Raw genomic sequence first — 18,106 nt, forward strand, 5'->3', positions numbered from 1 at the left:
CCATAATACACCAATTTATCTTGAGATAACAAGGAAGAAGAGAGATTATATATCATTCAGAGTTGAATCATTTCCCCTTCCCAAGTTATAGAGTATTATTCATATTAGTCTTCAGTGCACAGAAGATGTTGGGGTGTTATCCATCAAATTAGGGCACTTAAAACTCAGGAATTCTGAGTACTGTCTATGATGAACAAAGCTTTGCTCATTATTTACCTGGTAATATAGTGAAATGATGTAACAACATACTTTCTGGGGGAAAATAAACTTCAATACAGAAGTCAGAAGGAACAGAAATTGCTGCTTTCCTCATTATAACGTTCAATTTTGGCTGTACAAAATTGGCTGTTATTAATATCTGATTGGAAGATAAGAAAGTTGGATGACAGGAACAATGGTGTGCAGAATTGGGGACCTTAGATTGTGGATGCAAAATTGAGAGCACAAGGTGTCCGACACTTTCCAGAGGCAACAACGATAATGCAGGGAATTAAATAAAAGCACTAGGGGTAGGTTTATATATGTAAACATGGTGGACGAGGCTACTTTACCAGAAAACATATACGTCCCTAACACTCGAGTGCTATTTCAAGCCTGCAAATTAATTGCTGAAAAATGGTTATTCCCCTATTCCCCCACCTTTAAGGAATTGAAAACACAAATAAATCATACTTTAATAAAGTAAAGTATATATATCATAGTTTAGAAAAGCTAAATTTACCAACACAGAAACTGCGCAAATAAATTTGAAAAAGTTTGGAATAGGTGGCTTGTTACCCCAGGTTTAGCTCTGACTTCATTCATTCTGAATATATTATTGTCTTAAACAGGGGAAGACTGGCTGGTGTCCTATTTTTGAGGGTACCTGGGTATTCATGGTGATCAGCCTGTTATTATATTGTTTATAGCTGTTTGAAATATATGTAGGATTTAGCCCTTGTACACACGGTCGGAGATTCCGACTGAATGTTTCCTATCAGACCGTGTTGTCGGATATTCCGACTGTGTGTGGTCTGCATCGGACTGTTTCCATCGGAATATCCGACGGACTAACTTTTCCAACTTTCCGACAAAATGCTCCGATCAGACATACTCCGATCATGTGTAGCCTACTCCGACGGACAAAGTGCCACGCATGCTCAGATCAAATTCCTAGACCAAAGCTATTGGCTACTAGCCTGAACGTAGTCCCGTCGTAACGAAATAGGGTCATCACGTTATGTACAATCGGATTTTCCGACAACTTAGTCCGACCGTGTGTATGCAACATCACTTCCGGAAATAATCCGTCGGAATTACTCCAACGGATTTGGTTGTCGGAATTGTGTACAAGGGCTTAGAAGGCAAGGCGTTGAATACATTTTTTTTTTGTCTTGTTTTAGTGTTTTGTATATTTATATTGGATTTTTCTTCTTGTATAAGAATGATTTAAAATGTTATTTGGATAATTACATTTCTGGATGGTTTATAATTATATTGACATTTAATTGTAACTGAGAGATTGGATTGCATGATTGTTGGTATTAAAGAAGAAATGTCTAAAAACAAATCAAAAAATGATTAGTAAAATGAATAAATAAAAGTACTAACAACACTTTTCTGGCTGCATGGCCCTTAATAATGGCCTCCTTCATATTAAAAAAATCCCTGACATCAGTGTCAGCAACTTTGCAACACCTGCAGCAGATTCACTTAACCATTTCCCACCTCTAGGATATACCCCTGCATCCTCAGGAAGAAGTAGTAGGATGCAGCCATGATCCTGGTATCCAAATTTGCAGCAGGCAACGAATGGGCTTTCATGTAAAAGTGATCCAAGTGGCTCTACAGCTGCTCAATCACTTTTACAGAGCGCTCGGTAGGGAGCCCTCCACCTTCCAATGTTTCTGGGCTCTCCCGTTCCACCAGAGAGCCTGGGCCTACTACACTCTTGTCAGGCCAGCTGCAGACAGGATAGGGAGGAAGGTCCATTCCTCCTCTTCATCTGTGATGAATGATTCGGTTTTGGTTGTTTGTTTAATAGCCTGTACTGGCCAAAGAGGCAACTGTCCAACCCAATCTTGGTTTGATCAGCTGTCTTGGAGGGCAGAGAAGAAATGAAGGGTCTAATAAACCCCAGATCTCTTAATAAAGAGTACCTGTCACTGTCCATGGTATTACAAGGTATGTTATTCATCCCTTGTGATAGTAATAGACTTCAATCGACCAAAAAAAATAAAGTGTAACAAAAAATTAATTTTAATTAAAATAAATAGTAAAATAGAAGGAAAAAAAATTCAAGCGCCCCTATACTCCCCATTGCGCATGCACAAATTTTGAACAAACACGTAGGTCCCACAGACATATGTAAACAGTGATTGCAATACACGTGAGGTATTGCTGTAAATATCAGAGTGAGAGCTACAGTTTCGAGCCCTAGCTTAACTCTAAACTGGTAACCTTTTCAAGTGTAGACTGTGGAGATTTTTAGGTACTGTAGTTGCCTGTAGTCGCCATTTTACAGAAGTGAGAAATTTTTAATCTTGACATGTTTGGTATCTATTAACACTAAAATGCATTTACAAACTAATGCCCCCCCACCTATATCATTGTCTTCCTGAAATGTTCACTTCCTGTTTCATCTACACCGTCCTGGTAGATGGCAGCAGATTTTTATCGAGATGTTTTTGGGGTGATGTGCAGCGCCATTTGACCTCCAAACATGGAGTGTATTATGACATCCAAAGAGTTCAATTTTGGTCTCATCTGACCAGACTATATTCTCCTGGTATTTTACAGGCTTGTCTAAGGCTATTTTCACACTGAGGCGGGCAGGCACTGACGGTAAAGGGGTGCTATATTTAGCGCTGCTTTACAGTAGTTTTAGTGATGCTATTTGGGCGCTAGCGGGGCGTTTTTAACCCCCGCTAGCAGCCGAAAAAGGGTTAAAACTGCCCGCAAAGCGCCACTGCAGCAGTGCTTTGCCAGCGGGTTTGCATTGTTTTCAATGCGAAGGGGTGCTTTAGGAGCAGTGAACAAACCGCTCCTATAGTCCTATAGTGCTGCAAAGATGCGGCTTGCAGGAGTTTTTTGACCGTCCTGCAAGCGCACCACCCCAGTGTGAAAGCCCTTGGGCTTTCACATTGGAGTGAATTGAGCGGCTCTTTCAGGGCGCTTTGCAGGTGTTTTTTTTTAACACTATAGCTCCTCGGTGTGAAAGTAGCCCAAATGTTGTGCAGGAAACTCTAATTGAGCTTCAACATACTTTTTCTTCGGCAATTGAGTCTTGCTTGGTGAGTGTGCATACAGGCCTCCTATTCCACTTCCTGTTCATGAATTTGTCATGCAGAGGCACAATGGAATGCTAAAGTGTGTTGTGGATTGGTTATATCTGAAGGAACCAATCAGTTTCTCGCTCTACATTACACTAAAAACATGAAAGGGAGAATTTGATTGCTTGTTGTGGGTACCGCAGACCGTTCATAAAAGGTCCCTGTAATGACCTCATCCATGTTTCAAACCTGTATATTGTTGCCAGTGCTGTGTAAAATCCCCCCAGTCTTTCTAACTAGAAGCACACTACTGGTCACTGTTGTTAACAACTTGACAGCCACTCTATTTATAACTGTCCTAAAAAACACAAATCACCATGGAAACAAGGAACTGCAATAAAATATGGGAAACCATCGCCTTCACTGCATCAGTTACCGTGTATAACAGCTTCCACTATGGAAATGTGTCTGAACTTAAAAACACTTTACAAGGAAGTAATTAAGCTTCCTGAAGCATTTTAATGGTGCAGGAAACTGTCAGGAGTGGCGTGTGCCACATTAACTAAGCAGAAAGACTTGTTTCAGGTCTATCTGCGCCACCCACGCCAGTTTGAGTAAAATAGAAATGAATGCAGGGTCTTTTCCTAATTAACAAAGGGATCGTGCCTACATCCCTCTCTCTGCTCGTGCAGCGATTACACCATATAAGCAGAGCCTTCAGTGTTCACAATCCTCCAAAGTTCTCCTGTTCTCTGTGCTTTTATTGTCATGGACACTGCAGAACAGAGAACAGATCACTCAAATTTAACAAAGGGGCTCCCCCCCCCCCCTTTTGTTGATCAGAAGCAGAATCTGCTCTGTTTTGTATGTTTAGAAGAGCAGTACGAGCTTTATGCTTTCACCACTCTTTGTTAATTTTAATTTGACTGCTTAAAGAGGAGCTCCAGGCTCCTTCAGAAAAAATTACTGTAGCTGCTGACTTTTAATATAAGGACATTTACCTGTCCAGGGATCTCACAATGTCCTGACCCGAGTCAATTCTTCAATCTGTATTGTTCTAAACTGATGGAGACTTTTTTTTTTTGGGGGGGGGGGGGGGTATTTATTATAGCAAAAAGTAAAAAATACCGGGGTTTTTTCAAAATTTACGCTATTTTCTTGTTTATAGCACAAAAAGTAAAAACCGTTGAGGTGATCAAATACCACCAAAAGAAAGCTCTATTTGTGGAGAAAAAAAAAGTATGTCAATGTTCTTTGAGTACTTAGAGGTGGGATGATGCAGGCAGAGAGGCGATATGTTGAAGACCCAACTCCAGATAGGCAAAGGGAATGGCTAGATAAGTAACAAGTCTACAAAATGGCCACTGCAAAGAGCATGGAGAACAGACGTATATTTCAGAGGCAGAACCATTTTGGAGAAGGGGAGAGAGTGGGCTGTATGTTGTCCCTCTTGATTAAATCGAATACTCCCCCTTCTTCTGTCCCGGCAATTAGGTTACCAAATGGGGAGATATCCACTGATGTGATAGAGATAATTTATACATTCACTGAATATTATAAATATTTGTATAAATCCAAGAGGGGAGCTAAGAGTGAAAGGGAATATCAATCCTGATCTTATCAGAGAAGGATAGAACAGATATAGAAGCAACGGTGACACTTGAGGAGCTAAAATGAGCAGTAGCTGGGAAGTCCTGCCAAAAATCACCAGGTCCAGATGGGCTACCAGTAGTACTACTCCCAGAATTGTTGAAAACATTAGAATAGGCATTAGCCAGTGAGAGACTCCCTACTTCAATGTCGGAAGCTGCCCCTATCATAATACACAAGGAGGGGAAAGATCAATTGGATGTATCCTCTTATCGCCCAATTTCACTACTATGTACCGATGTATAAATCTTGGCTAAAGTTCTAGCAACTCTTCTAAACAGATGTATTCAAAAGTTGATACACCCTGACCAGTTGGGTTTCATTCCCAACAGATCAACTAGTATCAACATCAGAAGAGTATTTTTAAACATGCAGATTCCTTGGATGCTGCTAAGGCCTTTGACAGGTTAGAATGGAACTATTTATGGAGGGTGTTAGAGAGATTTGGGTTTGGCTCCTCCTTTATCAAGTGGGTGAAAATACTCTATAGCGAACCAAGAGCGAAAATAAAAATTAACAATGAATACTCAGAATTATTTTAGCTGGAGAGAGGGACAAGACAGGGTTGTCCCTTGTCCTCTCTATTGTTTGCTCTCGCAAAGGAACCACTAGCAATTATGACTAGATCACTGGTAGATATACATGGGTTTCGGTGGCAAATGGAGGAGGACAAGATAGCACTGTACGCAGATGATATTCTGTTTTTTCTTGGAGATATTAATGCCTCGTTAAATACAGTGATACAAATGGTTAATGAATTTGGGCGATTCTCAGGTCTGGTTATCAACTGGGAGAAATCGCCTTTGTTACCAATAGACCCACTTGGTAATCAGATATTGCCTGGAGCTTCCCACTTGGAGGTAGTTACCAAACTGAAATATCTTGGGGTTAGGATCACGAGTGATATAAACCAGTACATTAATGATAATTTAGTCCCACTATTACTTAAATTAAAGCAAAGAAGATATGGCTACCGCAGATTCTATACTTGCTCCAATACTCTCCCATTTGGATAGGTCAGAAGTGGTTCAAGAGAATAGAATCCCTTTTTAGGGAACTTTTTTTGGAGGAAGGGTGAATCTCGGATTGGATTACGAACCATGCAACTCTCAATTAAAGAAGTTGATATGGCGGTACCACATCCAAGATCATATTTCCTGGCATCCCAGTTACAATATGCGCATGCGCAGCAGGGAACCAGGAAGTGAAGCCACAACGTTTCACTTCCTGATTCCCTCACCTAGAATAGCGGCAGCAGCAGCCGAGAGCCAAGCGACCGATCGGTCTCGGCTGCCTTCATCACTGGACCCTGGGACAGGTGAGTATCTATTTATTAAAAGTCAGCAGCTGTAGTATTTATAGCTGCTGGCTTTTAAGATTTTTTTTTTTGTAGGTGGAATCCCTCTTTAAAATATGGCCTCTTTAAAATGTTGAGGTTTATTTGTTGAGTGCTGGCTTTCTCTTCAAATGTCCTTTTTTACGGTGTCAGTGTTAGCTGTGCACTCCCAACAAAGGAGACAAAGGGGGTCTGGTGCTGTATGGATTTAGTTGTAATTGTCTTTGTCTACATTGAGGAGAAAGCCTTTCTGTAAGGACACAGGAACAGGATGTGCAGAGGAATAATTACAGTGGGGACACAGGACAATGTAAAAACGGACAAAACATTTAAACCATTTCCACTGTACAAAACAAAAACAAGTGATTTGGGTGGCCTTAGATCCAAATGCATAGCACAGATCTCTCCACTGTTTAGATTTGTCCCTGTTCTTTTGCGGGCAGCATTCTCTGGTATTAGTAGTAGTAATATTATTATTATCATACTGTATATATATTCACTTTGTTCAGGTCGTGGAAGAGGTTAACAATATACATATCAGTAGTGTTGAACGGGTTAATTTCTAAAAAAAAAAGTAAATCTCAGTATACTAAGAATACTTTTGATCTCTGTCTCTCATACCTTGGCCTGTGCCTCTGTGCAGTCCTAAAGGAGCTGAATTGGACAGCCTGATACATTTGCCATTCTTTTGAGATGTTACTGATGCTACCACCTGGGCAGGTTAACATAAGGATGGATAGGCGGGTGCGATCATTGTATAGTGTGAATCAAATCTGCAATGCAGCTAATACACAAATTGTTGGCAATTTAATTTCTGTATTAGTGAACGTATTGATTCCCAAGGTCATTGCTGTATAAAGTAAAAATTAAAGTGTCATTAAGGCATCATCTCTCGTTTAATGAGCAGTGTAAAAGAGATAATTGGTTCTCTGCTGTCGATTGATCTTAATTTATTTCCCATGGTTCTCTCTGCAGCGTCTTCCCTCGGGAGCTGAAGGAGGTCTTTGCATCGTGGAGACAAGAGTGCAACAGCCGCGGTCGTCCCGATATCAGCGAGAGGCTTATTAGCGCCTCCTTGTTTTTGCGCTTCTTGTGCCCCGCCATCATGTCCCCATCACTGTTCAACCTTCTCCAAGAATACCCAGACGACCGGACCGCCCGCACCCTGACGTTGATTGCCAAAGTCACCCAGAACCTCGCCAACTTTGCCAAGTAAGAGTCTCCCCAGAGGAGGCGGAGAGTGGTGGACCTATTCCCTGTTTTGGTGCACTTATCACAGGCCTCCAATTAGGCAGGAAAATCAATAGCCATTACTTGTATTGACTTTTAATTTCATCTTCAGCTGTGTCAATGGCTCTCCTCTACTAACTCAGTAAGAGGTGAGCACTGGAGCGCAACTTAATTAAAAGTGCTCGGGGACAGAATGCACTTCTGATGTTTACATAAGGGATAAACACAAAACAAAATGCAGGCAATATAAAACGGCGAGGTCACTCTCTCTGGGTGCGCTCAGTGACACAAATTAACACTGGTGAGACGGTGACATGTTACAGCGTCCTCTTAACAATAATAATTGATTTTTTTATGGAAATATTTCTGCATGCAAAATCAGAGATGTACCTTAAAGGGAAAGGCTGGGGCATAGAGGAGAAGGCGAACTATCACATTGGACTAGGCTTGTGCAATTCGTTTCGTAACGAATCTAAATTCGGCTGAATTTTGCATCTTTCGGACATTCGGATGCATCCGAATGTCCGAATAAAAAAATAATGAATTACAACAAATACAAAAGAAATATAACGAATGAATTCAACATGATTCGGTAATTCTTTAAAGATCTAATGAAACAAAAGGTCAGCTCAAAGTAAATCTTATAGTCTAACAGCTAATTAATTTTTTGCTGGAGGATGGATTACTGGCAAAGTGCATTCCTGAGAACTGAGTTAGAAGGGTGTTGTATTGTATTTGAGCCGAAGTACTAAATGATTTCAACATGATTCGACATTATTTCAACCGCATTCGAAAATATTTTGTGACCCGACTTTAGGGCCATGTATCTCGGGGTCACTTGGTGGTCCAAATTTGGATATGTTATAGTGCTAGTACTATTGTGTTTGCATACCAAATTTGGGGTTTCTAGCTATAAGTGACCCCGAGATATGTGGCTCCAAAATCGGGTCGCAAAATATTATTAGTTATTAGAGCAGAGAATGACATTTTGTGACCCGATTTTGGGGCCACATATCTCGGGGTCACTTATAGCTAGAAACCCCAAATTTGGTATGCAAACACAATTGAACTAGCACTACAGCATATCCAAATTTGGAGTTTCTAGCACTAAGTGACCCCGAGATACATGGCCCTAAATTCGGGTCACAAAATATTTTCGAATGCGGTTGAAATAATGTCGAATCATGTTGAAATCATTTTGAATGCGGTTGAAATAATGTCGAATCATGTTGAAATCATTTAGAATCCAGTAGAAATATTTTCGAATTTGGTTGAAATATTTTCGAATGTGGCCAATTTTTCGAATTCGGTAGAAAACTAAACTAAATCCGAAAACGAATTTAAGGAAGTTAACGAATATAACTAAACAAAATTAATGAATTAACAAATTAAAACCAAACGAAACAAATTTTTTCCTTTTGCACATGTCTACATTGGACAGATGAAGAACAAAATATAAATTAACATCTGAATGTGATGCTTGCCGTAAGAGACATCTCACAATAGTGATCTGTATAGCTTCACACCCTCACTGGCCATACTGCTGCAGAATCTCCTTCACCAGTGAGGAGACAGCAAGAGCCTGACAGTTCACTGGTTAAGCCAGCAATGGAGCCATATCATAGAAATAGCTGAGTTTTGTCTCTTCTTTCTTAGCAACCCTGTCACTGTTTGAAGTGGAGTTTCTTGACCACTCCATGACCACATCCATTAGACACGGTTGCATCGTGGCATCATACACATTACAAACGTGCCTCAACCATCTGGCTTTGCCACCTGACAGTGCCCAAGAGAAAGGGACCTTATTGTAATGCTTCTATTTGCTTTTAGCTGGAGATATCCTATAATGCAAATGACATGAGAGCGACAACCTAAGCTTGGCCAAGGTAAAATATAGCACGGTATGCGTTTATGTATGGAGGCAATTGTTTTTGCACATAAAGATGACCAGTGCTTTGGTCTAAAGCATCACCAACGTGCCTCACTTAATAGTTACTATATATTTTTCAGCACGCGGGCAAATTGCTAGCGATTTGAAGGAAAGGAAGTTGGGACTTTAAAGGAAGCACATGGTTTGCAAGACAACACAAAATGGTGGATAAATAGACGATTTAATAGTTCATATACAAAACAATGGTATAAAACAATATCCTATTAATATTTGACAAGATATCTAGAATGGGTAGTGACACTGATAGCCAGTGAAAACATACAGACCATGATATCAATTGGCAAGATAGGTAGAACAAGTAATAACAATGGTAAAAATGTCTTTGCTTGGTACAATCAAGGGACCACCAGTGTTGAATCAGGTAAACAATTATTGCTCGATCAACTTCCTTTCCTTCAAATCGCTAGCAATTTGCCCGCGTGCTGAAAAATATATAGTCACATTGACAGGGATGGAAATACACGACCTTACCAGGCCGTAATTTCATTTAAAGTCCCAAAACGTTTCCCTCTCCCCCTTTTAAAACTCACTTAATAGTTGGTATATAGCCACAGAAGACTGTCAGAGGCTGCAGACATGCTACAGGTGTGGTTGGAGAAGTGAGATACGAGACTGCTAGAGATCACACTTATTACAGTCCTTTTACAAATCCGTGCTCCTACGTCCAATGCTGGCTGTTTAAGTTTGTGGTTCATACACTATAATTACGAAAGAACTGCATGCAGCCCTCGAGTGTAAAATGGTACTGTGTCATTGTTTACAACCTCTGCAAAGAGCCGAGGAAGGGTGACATTGCTGATTTCCCTTAAAGAGGAAGTAAACCCTGATGGGTTTACTTCCTCTTTGATTCCCTGCAAAGGTAAAGCATAATGGACTGCTATGCATCGCATATTAGTCCATTATATGTCACTTACCTGACACAGAAGCCAGCGAAGTCACCGCTGTCCCCTGTAGTCCAGAGCGTCCATCTTCTTGGTGGGTCTCGCTGCTCCGGCGAGTCATTCGTCGGAGCCACGATGACGTCACTCCCGCGCATGTGCACGGGAGCCGCCACTCGCGGCATATCTCCGCTAACTGCGGCGCGCTCAGTGCGCCTGCGTCAAAGTTGGTTGTAAGGGTTTACAACCACTTTAAATTGCTAGTTGACTGGCTGTCAGCCTAAATCTCTGGCTTTAATACTTTGAGTCACTATTCCTGAACAAGGGTATTATATTGAGACCTTTTTCACACTTTTTCATTATCTGTGGCTCAGCAAATATTACCCACTTGTCTACTAGGGTAAGTTTATGAATGGAATGGTCGACAAGTGCATACATTGAGCTTACAGATGCTGCAGCAGCTTTGAGCATGATACCGGCTTTAAGAGCCGGTGAAAAGCTTTCCAATAAAAGTGATCAAGCGGCAACAAAAATGCTTTCCTTTAGCAAAGTAGAGCAAGTCTACAATAGAACCCTAACAGATTTTTATTTTTAATTTGGTCTGTGTCCCTGTTTCAGATGGTTTTAAAAACATTCTCCGCAGGACAGAAAGTAAAGGTAAATCTTTTTATCAGAACCTCATTTAGCAGGAAAAAATCTGACAAGAGTTCCCATTCTTTCCCATGCTATCTAAAGCAAAAAAATAAATATATTTCGGCTTAACGCATACTCTAAGATACCTGGAGGGTACATATTCTGGAGCAGCTGTGCATGACAGCTATTCCGGTTCCAGCTTTCATTTTCAAAACTTCGTTTATATTTGCGGTTGGGAGGTGGTCAAAAATAGTCGGTTGAACTGCAATTTTACCACCGACCCTTAAACTGCAAAGGCAGCCAGACAAGTTTGTGCAAAAAAGATCCTCCCTGTCACATTAGGTGGGCCGTACCGCTGCCAAACATGACCTATTCAAGTGAATGGAGCCATGTCACAGCTGTGAACTAGGCTTGCAGTTTCTGTGTAAATTCTCTTTCAAAAACCCTTTAAGACTCAAAAAAACAGATATTCAGGAGCAGCTCCTGTACTGCTCTCTTAAAAGCAATCCATTGCATGTCACTCAGAGCAACAAGTCAATAAGTTCTAACTGAACAATCTGAATGATTACTATGCACAACTGTTACAGATTTTTTTTGCTCTAGTTTTAGCGATTCCCCTGGGTCCCTTATATGCAGCAGAGTTTCTATCCTCATCCACAAATATTTTTTACATAGTTAAACAGAACCTGAGAAGGTATGATTTGTGGAGTGCAGCCTGTTGTTCTCTGTTGCAACAGGATGCTTAGCAGAGGCAGTTCATGTCTTTGTGTCACTTGCACATAGGAAAATTACTTTCCCAGAATCGGAACAATTTTTTGATTTCATAAACCTCATAAAATGTAAAAAATGTATGGCAATGCCATTTCTTGTTCTATTATAGAAACCAGATTACAATTATAGCAGCTCAGTCCTGATGATAGCAAAGCTCATATGACTGACACCTGCTGTGATTTTGCGCCGCTGGAACGCAGGCCATGATGTGATGAGTTGATCTAATATTTTTCTTTTGCTGACAGGTTTGGCAGTAAAGAAGAGTATATGTCTTTTATGAATCAGTTCTTGGAACACGAGTGGACGAACATGCAGCGCTTCTTGTTGGAGATCTCCAACCCTGAGACCATTTCCAACACGGCTGGCTTTGAGGGCTACATTGACCTGGGCAGGGAATTGTCCACGCTGCACTCGCTGCTCTGGGAGGTCATCTCGGTTGATCAGGTACCTTAACTCATGGCTTTTATGCTGTTTCCCTATTCAGACCATATGGCTGGTGCTTTGTGTAAATCATTGTGATGGCACCTGAGTACAGTCAATGATACAATTTCCATCATTAACAGTGTCCTGGCATCATTTCAAAACATTTTCAAACATAGAAACAGAGAAAGTCATCGATCTGGTGCTTGATAGGTAGGGCCAGTCAAAGTTAAGGATATATGGGACTAGAAGATGGAACCAGAAATGGCTAGGAGAAATGAACAAAAAGAGGAGAAAGGGAAAAGGAGAAAAAAAAAAAAGAGTAAGCCCTTGTACACACGGTGGGAGATTCCGACGGAATGTGTCCGATCGGACCGTTTTGTCGGATATTCCGACTGTGTGTGGTCTACATTGGACTGTTTCCGGCGGAGTATCCGACGGACCAAGTTTTCCAACTTGTTGGTAAAATTTTCCGACAAAATGCTCTGATCGGACATACTCTGATCATGTGTAGAGAATTCTGATCGGACAAAGTGCCACGCATGCTCAGATCAAATTCCTACACCAAAGCTATTGGCTACTAGCGTGAACGTAGTCCCATCGTAACAAAATAACGTCATCACGTACGCTTTTCCAACAACTTTGTCCGACCGTGCGTATGCAACAGTTTTGGACAAAATCCGACGGATTTGGTTGTCGGAATCTCTGACCGTGTGTACAAGGACTTAGAGTGGATAGGATGGAGTGGAAATATAATGAAGGGGAAGAAGTAAAAAAGAAAGAATATGTAGAGAGCAGTGGAAAAGTGTGTGTGTGTGTGTGGGGGGGGGGGGGGGGGGGGGGCACGACAAGGGGGAGTATTGTATATTATAAATGGCTGGATCAATGAGGGCCTGGATTAGTCAGCTATATTTGGATTGCAGTATGCTATCCAGGGGTCCCAGATTTTGTGAAATATGTAATTAGTGAGGATGCTAGATAACTATTCGTTCATGAAAAAGCTATCCATTCAGTATTTGATTTCAGAGAAGTGGGTGAATTGTTTTTTCCATGCCCTGGCTATGGCCATTTTAGAAGCTAAAAGGATGACGTGAGTTTGAACTATCTTAGTAACACTAGGAAGTTTGAATGCAATATTGCTAGCCAGGGGTCTTTAGAAAGGGTAAAACTTTAGACCAGAAGCAGTTTAGCATTGGACAGGTCCACCATATATGCATGACATCGCCAATAGCCTGGCATCCTCTGAAACATAGGCCCGAATGTCCAGGAAACAAATCTGGAAGGTACAAGATACCATCTGGTAAGTGCCTTGTAAGCTGACTCCAATGTAGTAAGGTTAATAGAGCAGAACACGATAGTGGACCATGCTTCCTGACAGTCTTTTTCTAATTTTTGACCCTTCAAATCCTCCTCCCATCTGGCAACAAAAGTATGTGTGGAGGGAGAGGGCAGTCTGTTGGGTTGGGAATAGACCAAGGAAATGAGTTTGGATGCTAGGGGAGGTGTAGCGGACAAGTGTGTTTAAAGGCCGCAAGAGAGGTGAGTGGGTCTTTGGGAGAAGCAATATGATCCAGTGCTGAAGTTGGGCGTACAGAAAAAGTTCTAAAGAGCGCGCATTGAAGCAGCTTTGGAAGAGGTTTGCCCAGGGTACCATATTGAGTTAATGCAAGAAATATTTTTTTTTAATTTTACATGTTATATACATGTCCTTTAGCTATGTTGCTGTGATGTAGTATTATTAGTAATATAATCATCTCTATATAAATATCGCTTGATTATATTCATCTTATTCCCTGGCAGGCCACAGTGACCAAGCTTGGTCCTCTTCCTCGTATTCTGCGTGATGTGAATACAGCGCTCAGCAATCCATCCAGCATACAGAGCTCTGTCACAAGCGATCACTCTGCCTCCACGCCAAATGCCAGCAACAATATCTCTGTAGGTCTCCAAAAGATGGTAATAGAGAACGACTTATCCGGGTAAGAAGAGAAGGGATGAATTCCTGACTAGACAGGTTATGGGTATCACCCAGAGTCTACCAGACATAACATCACCCTGATGTTCTCCAACATTATATAGATCAGTGATTTATAGACGGTACACACAAAACTGATGTATTCCAGTTAAAGTTGACAAGATCTCCCTAATCCCCCTCAGCTATGTTTCTCTCATAACTTCTCCGTTCACCTGCTTCATTCTCTGTAATGTAAAAAAAAAAAAAAAAGGGACCAATAAGTGTTTTTTGTAGTAGTCCCTCTATACAACCTCAACTCAAACATTTTATTTCCCTTTACAAAAAAAAAAAGTTTCCATTTGGTTAAAAAATCAGTAATGTACATTTTTGCTAGCAGTAGTTTGTCACATTAAACTAGACTTGCATACCATAGCATTTATAACCACACTCAATCCTGCATGGTTGCATGTAATGTGTCATTGGAAATGTTGATTGTCCAAGAACATGAAGGTAGATGATTATGGAAATAGAATAGAGTGGTTTCACAAGCCTTAGCCCTTGTACACACGGTCGGACATTCCGACGACCAAATCAAAGATTTTGTCCGACACTGTTGCATAAACACAGTCGGACAAAGTTGTCAGAAAATCCGATCGTACTTAACGTGATGACGTTATTTCGTTAGGACGGGACTACGTTCAGGCTAGTAGCCAATAGCTTTGGTCTAGGAATTTGATCTGAGCATGCGTGGCACTCTGTCTGATGGGAATTCTCTACACATGATCGGACAAAGTCCAATCGGATCATGTTGTTGGAAAATTTTATAGCCCAGCTGGAAAACTTGGTCCGTCGGATACTCCAAATGACATCAGTGGGACTGTCTGCACAGAGATGCATGGAACACCCATGCATCCCTGTACAGGGGCACTATGCATGCCCTGTGTGAACAAGGCCTCAGACCCCTTTCACACAAGCACACCGATCATATCTGCCTGTCCATTTTTCAGACTGGCCCAATTGGACCACCCATTGTTCTCTATGGAGAGACTGGACACCCACCTGCATCTGATCCGGTCCACTAAATACAGATGGATGGGGATTCCATTCCCCATCCATCTAGCAGATCGGATGGCATCCGATGGAAATGGACAGGCAGTCAGTTTCCATTCGACCTGCCCATAGAGAATAGCAAGCTGTGTCCATGTCTGCTCTGCAGCGGACACGGACATGTCTTTTGCCTGCTCAGCGGGATCAGCAGACAGGGATTAGAGCCTGAGGCTCTAATTGACTGGAAAAAGGTTGGGCTCGGGCAGATAGCATTGCACTCCGAACCCACTTACTTGTGAGTTGTGACAACAGCAAATAAAAATTGGCTATCATCTTCCAGCTTCTCCTCCTGGCCAATCAGGATGGATCGGGTTGACCGGTAGAAGATGCTGAGGTATTTGTGGGTGAGTACATGGGGGGGGGGGCAGTCATTGTGGAGGGGTAAGTGCTGGCGGACCCGGGGGGTCTTATTATGTGTGTGCTATTTTTATTTTTTACAGTTATTTAATTATTTTTTTTTTTGGGGGGGGGGGGGGGGGGGTAGGTCTTTGGCGAGATATCAGAAGTCTAAACAGACACCCATATCTTGTTTTTTGAGACAGAGAGAGGGGCTGAAGATAGTCGGTTTTCTCTGCAGCACTTTACTTGAATGAATGAGATTCCATTCATTCAGAAAATCTGATACATTGTAACACTCGCAGTTACAATATATCAGCTGCCAGTGTCAGTGGGCATATAGCAGGGATCAGTAGTGATCACTGCATGTGCCCTCTCTTCACATGTTTACTAAAGCCCCCCAAGCCCCAACTTCACCCTCACCGCTCCCCCCGCCGCGATCCCCAGCCTGACAGATCACGGAGATCTGTGCAAGGAGAAGCTGCAGGTGGAGGGAAGGGGGGATTTTGCTTGATGCGCCCATGGATCGGGGGTGAGGGGGCAGTTGGGGGGGGGGGGTGTCCCCATGCAACACCTGAAGCCGGTGGGAGTGGAAGAGGAGGGATGCCGGCTAATGATCGTGGCTGCGGGGAGTGAGTTTGCAGGGGGGAGAGTCGAATCAGGTGGGGGGGGGGGTAATCAATGCTGGGGATGAAGAAGGGGGATAGGAGAGGAGAGTGGGGGGCAGTTTTAAATGGAAGGGTGCATCAGGGGTGGAGAGGCAGGGGACAGGGAAGCAGCGGCGTGGGTGGGGGGGGGGGGTCACATTAGGGGTTAATAACTGATCAGCGGGTTGTAATCCACTGATCAGAGTTATAGAATTGTTTAGCAGTGTGCTGAACAATTCATTGAAGTGACCATAAGCTTATAGGAGTGGGAGAAATTAGGTCCGTATGCCATACTGACCTGCCCACCTACAGGCACTTCTATACGTTCATACGGTGTACGGACCTGTCAGTGAAAGGGTTGACCCCCTCTCTCTCCTAATTGGTTCACTGGCTGTGATTGACAGCAGCCAGAGCCAATGACACTTGCTTCTGTCTCAGGCAATGAGGAGGGAGAGTCTCACTGAGAGCCGAGGCTCTTGTGCACATTGCTGGTTCGAGATGGGGCTCAGGTAAGCATTAGGAGGCTGGGGACTCCACAGTGAGTATAACAAGCATGATATGCTGCATATAAAGACAGATTTTACTGTTGTGGGTTTAGTAACACTTTAAGGTGGACTACACTCGGATGAATCTCAAAATGACTTTACAATGTTTTCAACGTTACAAAGCAAGTCCACTTGAAGGCGACTAAATGTTACAAGGTTTAACATGACTTGGATAAATGAAAACCTTCATAGACGATGTACATTTTACATAGGATAACATGGTTTACAAATCATTTTTGTAAGGACTAAAAAAAAAAGCATAGAATGATTGTGGGCACTGATCAGCCAATTCAATTTCTCCTTTCATCTCCGCACAACAGACAGGACATTCAGCGAATGATTCTGATGGGTTGGTATACTTTGCCCACTTGCATAACCCCAGCCACCACTATGGCAGGTAAAACCATAATTCAGACCTAGTTGAGACGAGCGCAGGCACCTCCATCAGGAAGTCACCACCTTTCCTAATAAAATGTAATTATACCGATCAAAAGAACGATAGCAGTGGAATGTTAAAACGCCAGCTACATTGTATTTAGCAATTTAATTAGTAGAAAGCAGGGAATACAGAGGCGGAAAGGCCTGTCTCTGTAATTACCACTTTTATCCCTAATTCTGCTCAGCATGTGGGGAAACTCTAAAAATCTATTTAAATTTTCACACTGCTTAAAGCTGGCAGATTGGGAATGCCAGGCTTAGACACGCCTGCTTTCTGAGAGATGCTTTCTATCTGTCCAGGGCATTCCATAAACTCTCCTTCTCTGCTTACATCAGGGGTGCCCAACCGGGGGCCACATGTGGCCCGCGGAGCCCTCTGATGTGGCCCGCGACCTCCTGCTCTGTGATGGAATAGAATACTGTTATTAATAGTACGTTTTATTACTAACATCACAGTGTATATATGGGCATATCTGTTCTACTGTGGTTACTGGGCTGCTTTCAAACTGATCCACAGATGCAGAGCAGTGCACCTGGGGGTTACCTGCACTGAGCCATAGGCCCCTTTCACACGGTCAGTCTGACCCAATTGGACCCTTCCTTCACCTCTAAGGAGTAGAAGATGTAAATGGATTTGTATCCGTTTACAAACGCCTACCTCCAATCCGATCCGAAAAAAATAAATAAAAGTAGAGTGAGCTGCCATATACCCGCTCCGCTCATTGTGGCCCGCGACCGGTTACCAAGTCGCTTAGGTGGCCCTCACCCTTCAAAAGGTTGGGCAACCCTGGCTTACATGGTACAGTTCTTCAAACACTGATCATTTCTAAACGTTCAACCACCTGAAAGAACTGTCTATGTTCCCCTAGATAAGCATCTCTGTTTTCTAAACAGACTCAGGACAAATAATAGCTCCAATTCTGCAGGGTAGAAAAAAAGTTTTTCTTTCAGGGAATTGG

General features: G+C 42.3%; 1 protein-coding gene across 12 annotated transcripts in view; it reads left to right on the forward strand.

Annotated features, from left to right (window-relative positions):
* DAB2IP (DAB2 interacting protein) overlaps window positions 1-18,106 on the forward strand; it is a 673,590-nt gene that overhangs the window by 604,172 nt on the left and 51,312 nt on the right. For all 12 annotated transcript variants that reach the window (XM_077479176.1, XM_077479181.1, XM_077479177.1 and 9 more), the window contains 3 exons: window positions 7,213-7,449; window positions 11,946-12,144; window positions 13,921-14,099. In XM_077479176.1, the coding sequence (XP_077335302.1) occupies window positions 7,213-7,449; window positions 11,946-12,144; window positions 13,921-14,099 (615 nt within the window). The remainder of the gene's footprint in view (window positions 1-7,212; window positions 7,450-11,945; window positions 12,145-13,920; window positions 14,100-18,106) is intronic.

The sequence above is a fragment of the Lithobates pipiens genome, unplaced genomic scaffold (assembly GCF_037356315.1).
Source record: "Lithobates pipiens isolate NorthernLeopardFrog02 unplaced genomic scaffold, aLitPip1_a1.2 Scaffold_14, whole genome shotgun sequence".
NCBI classification, from domain to species: Eukaryota; Metazoa; Chordata; class Amphibia; order Anura; family Ranidae; genus Lithobates; species Lithobates pipiens.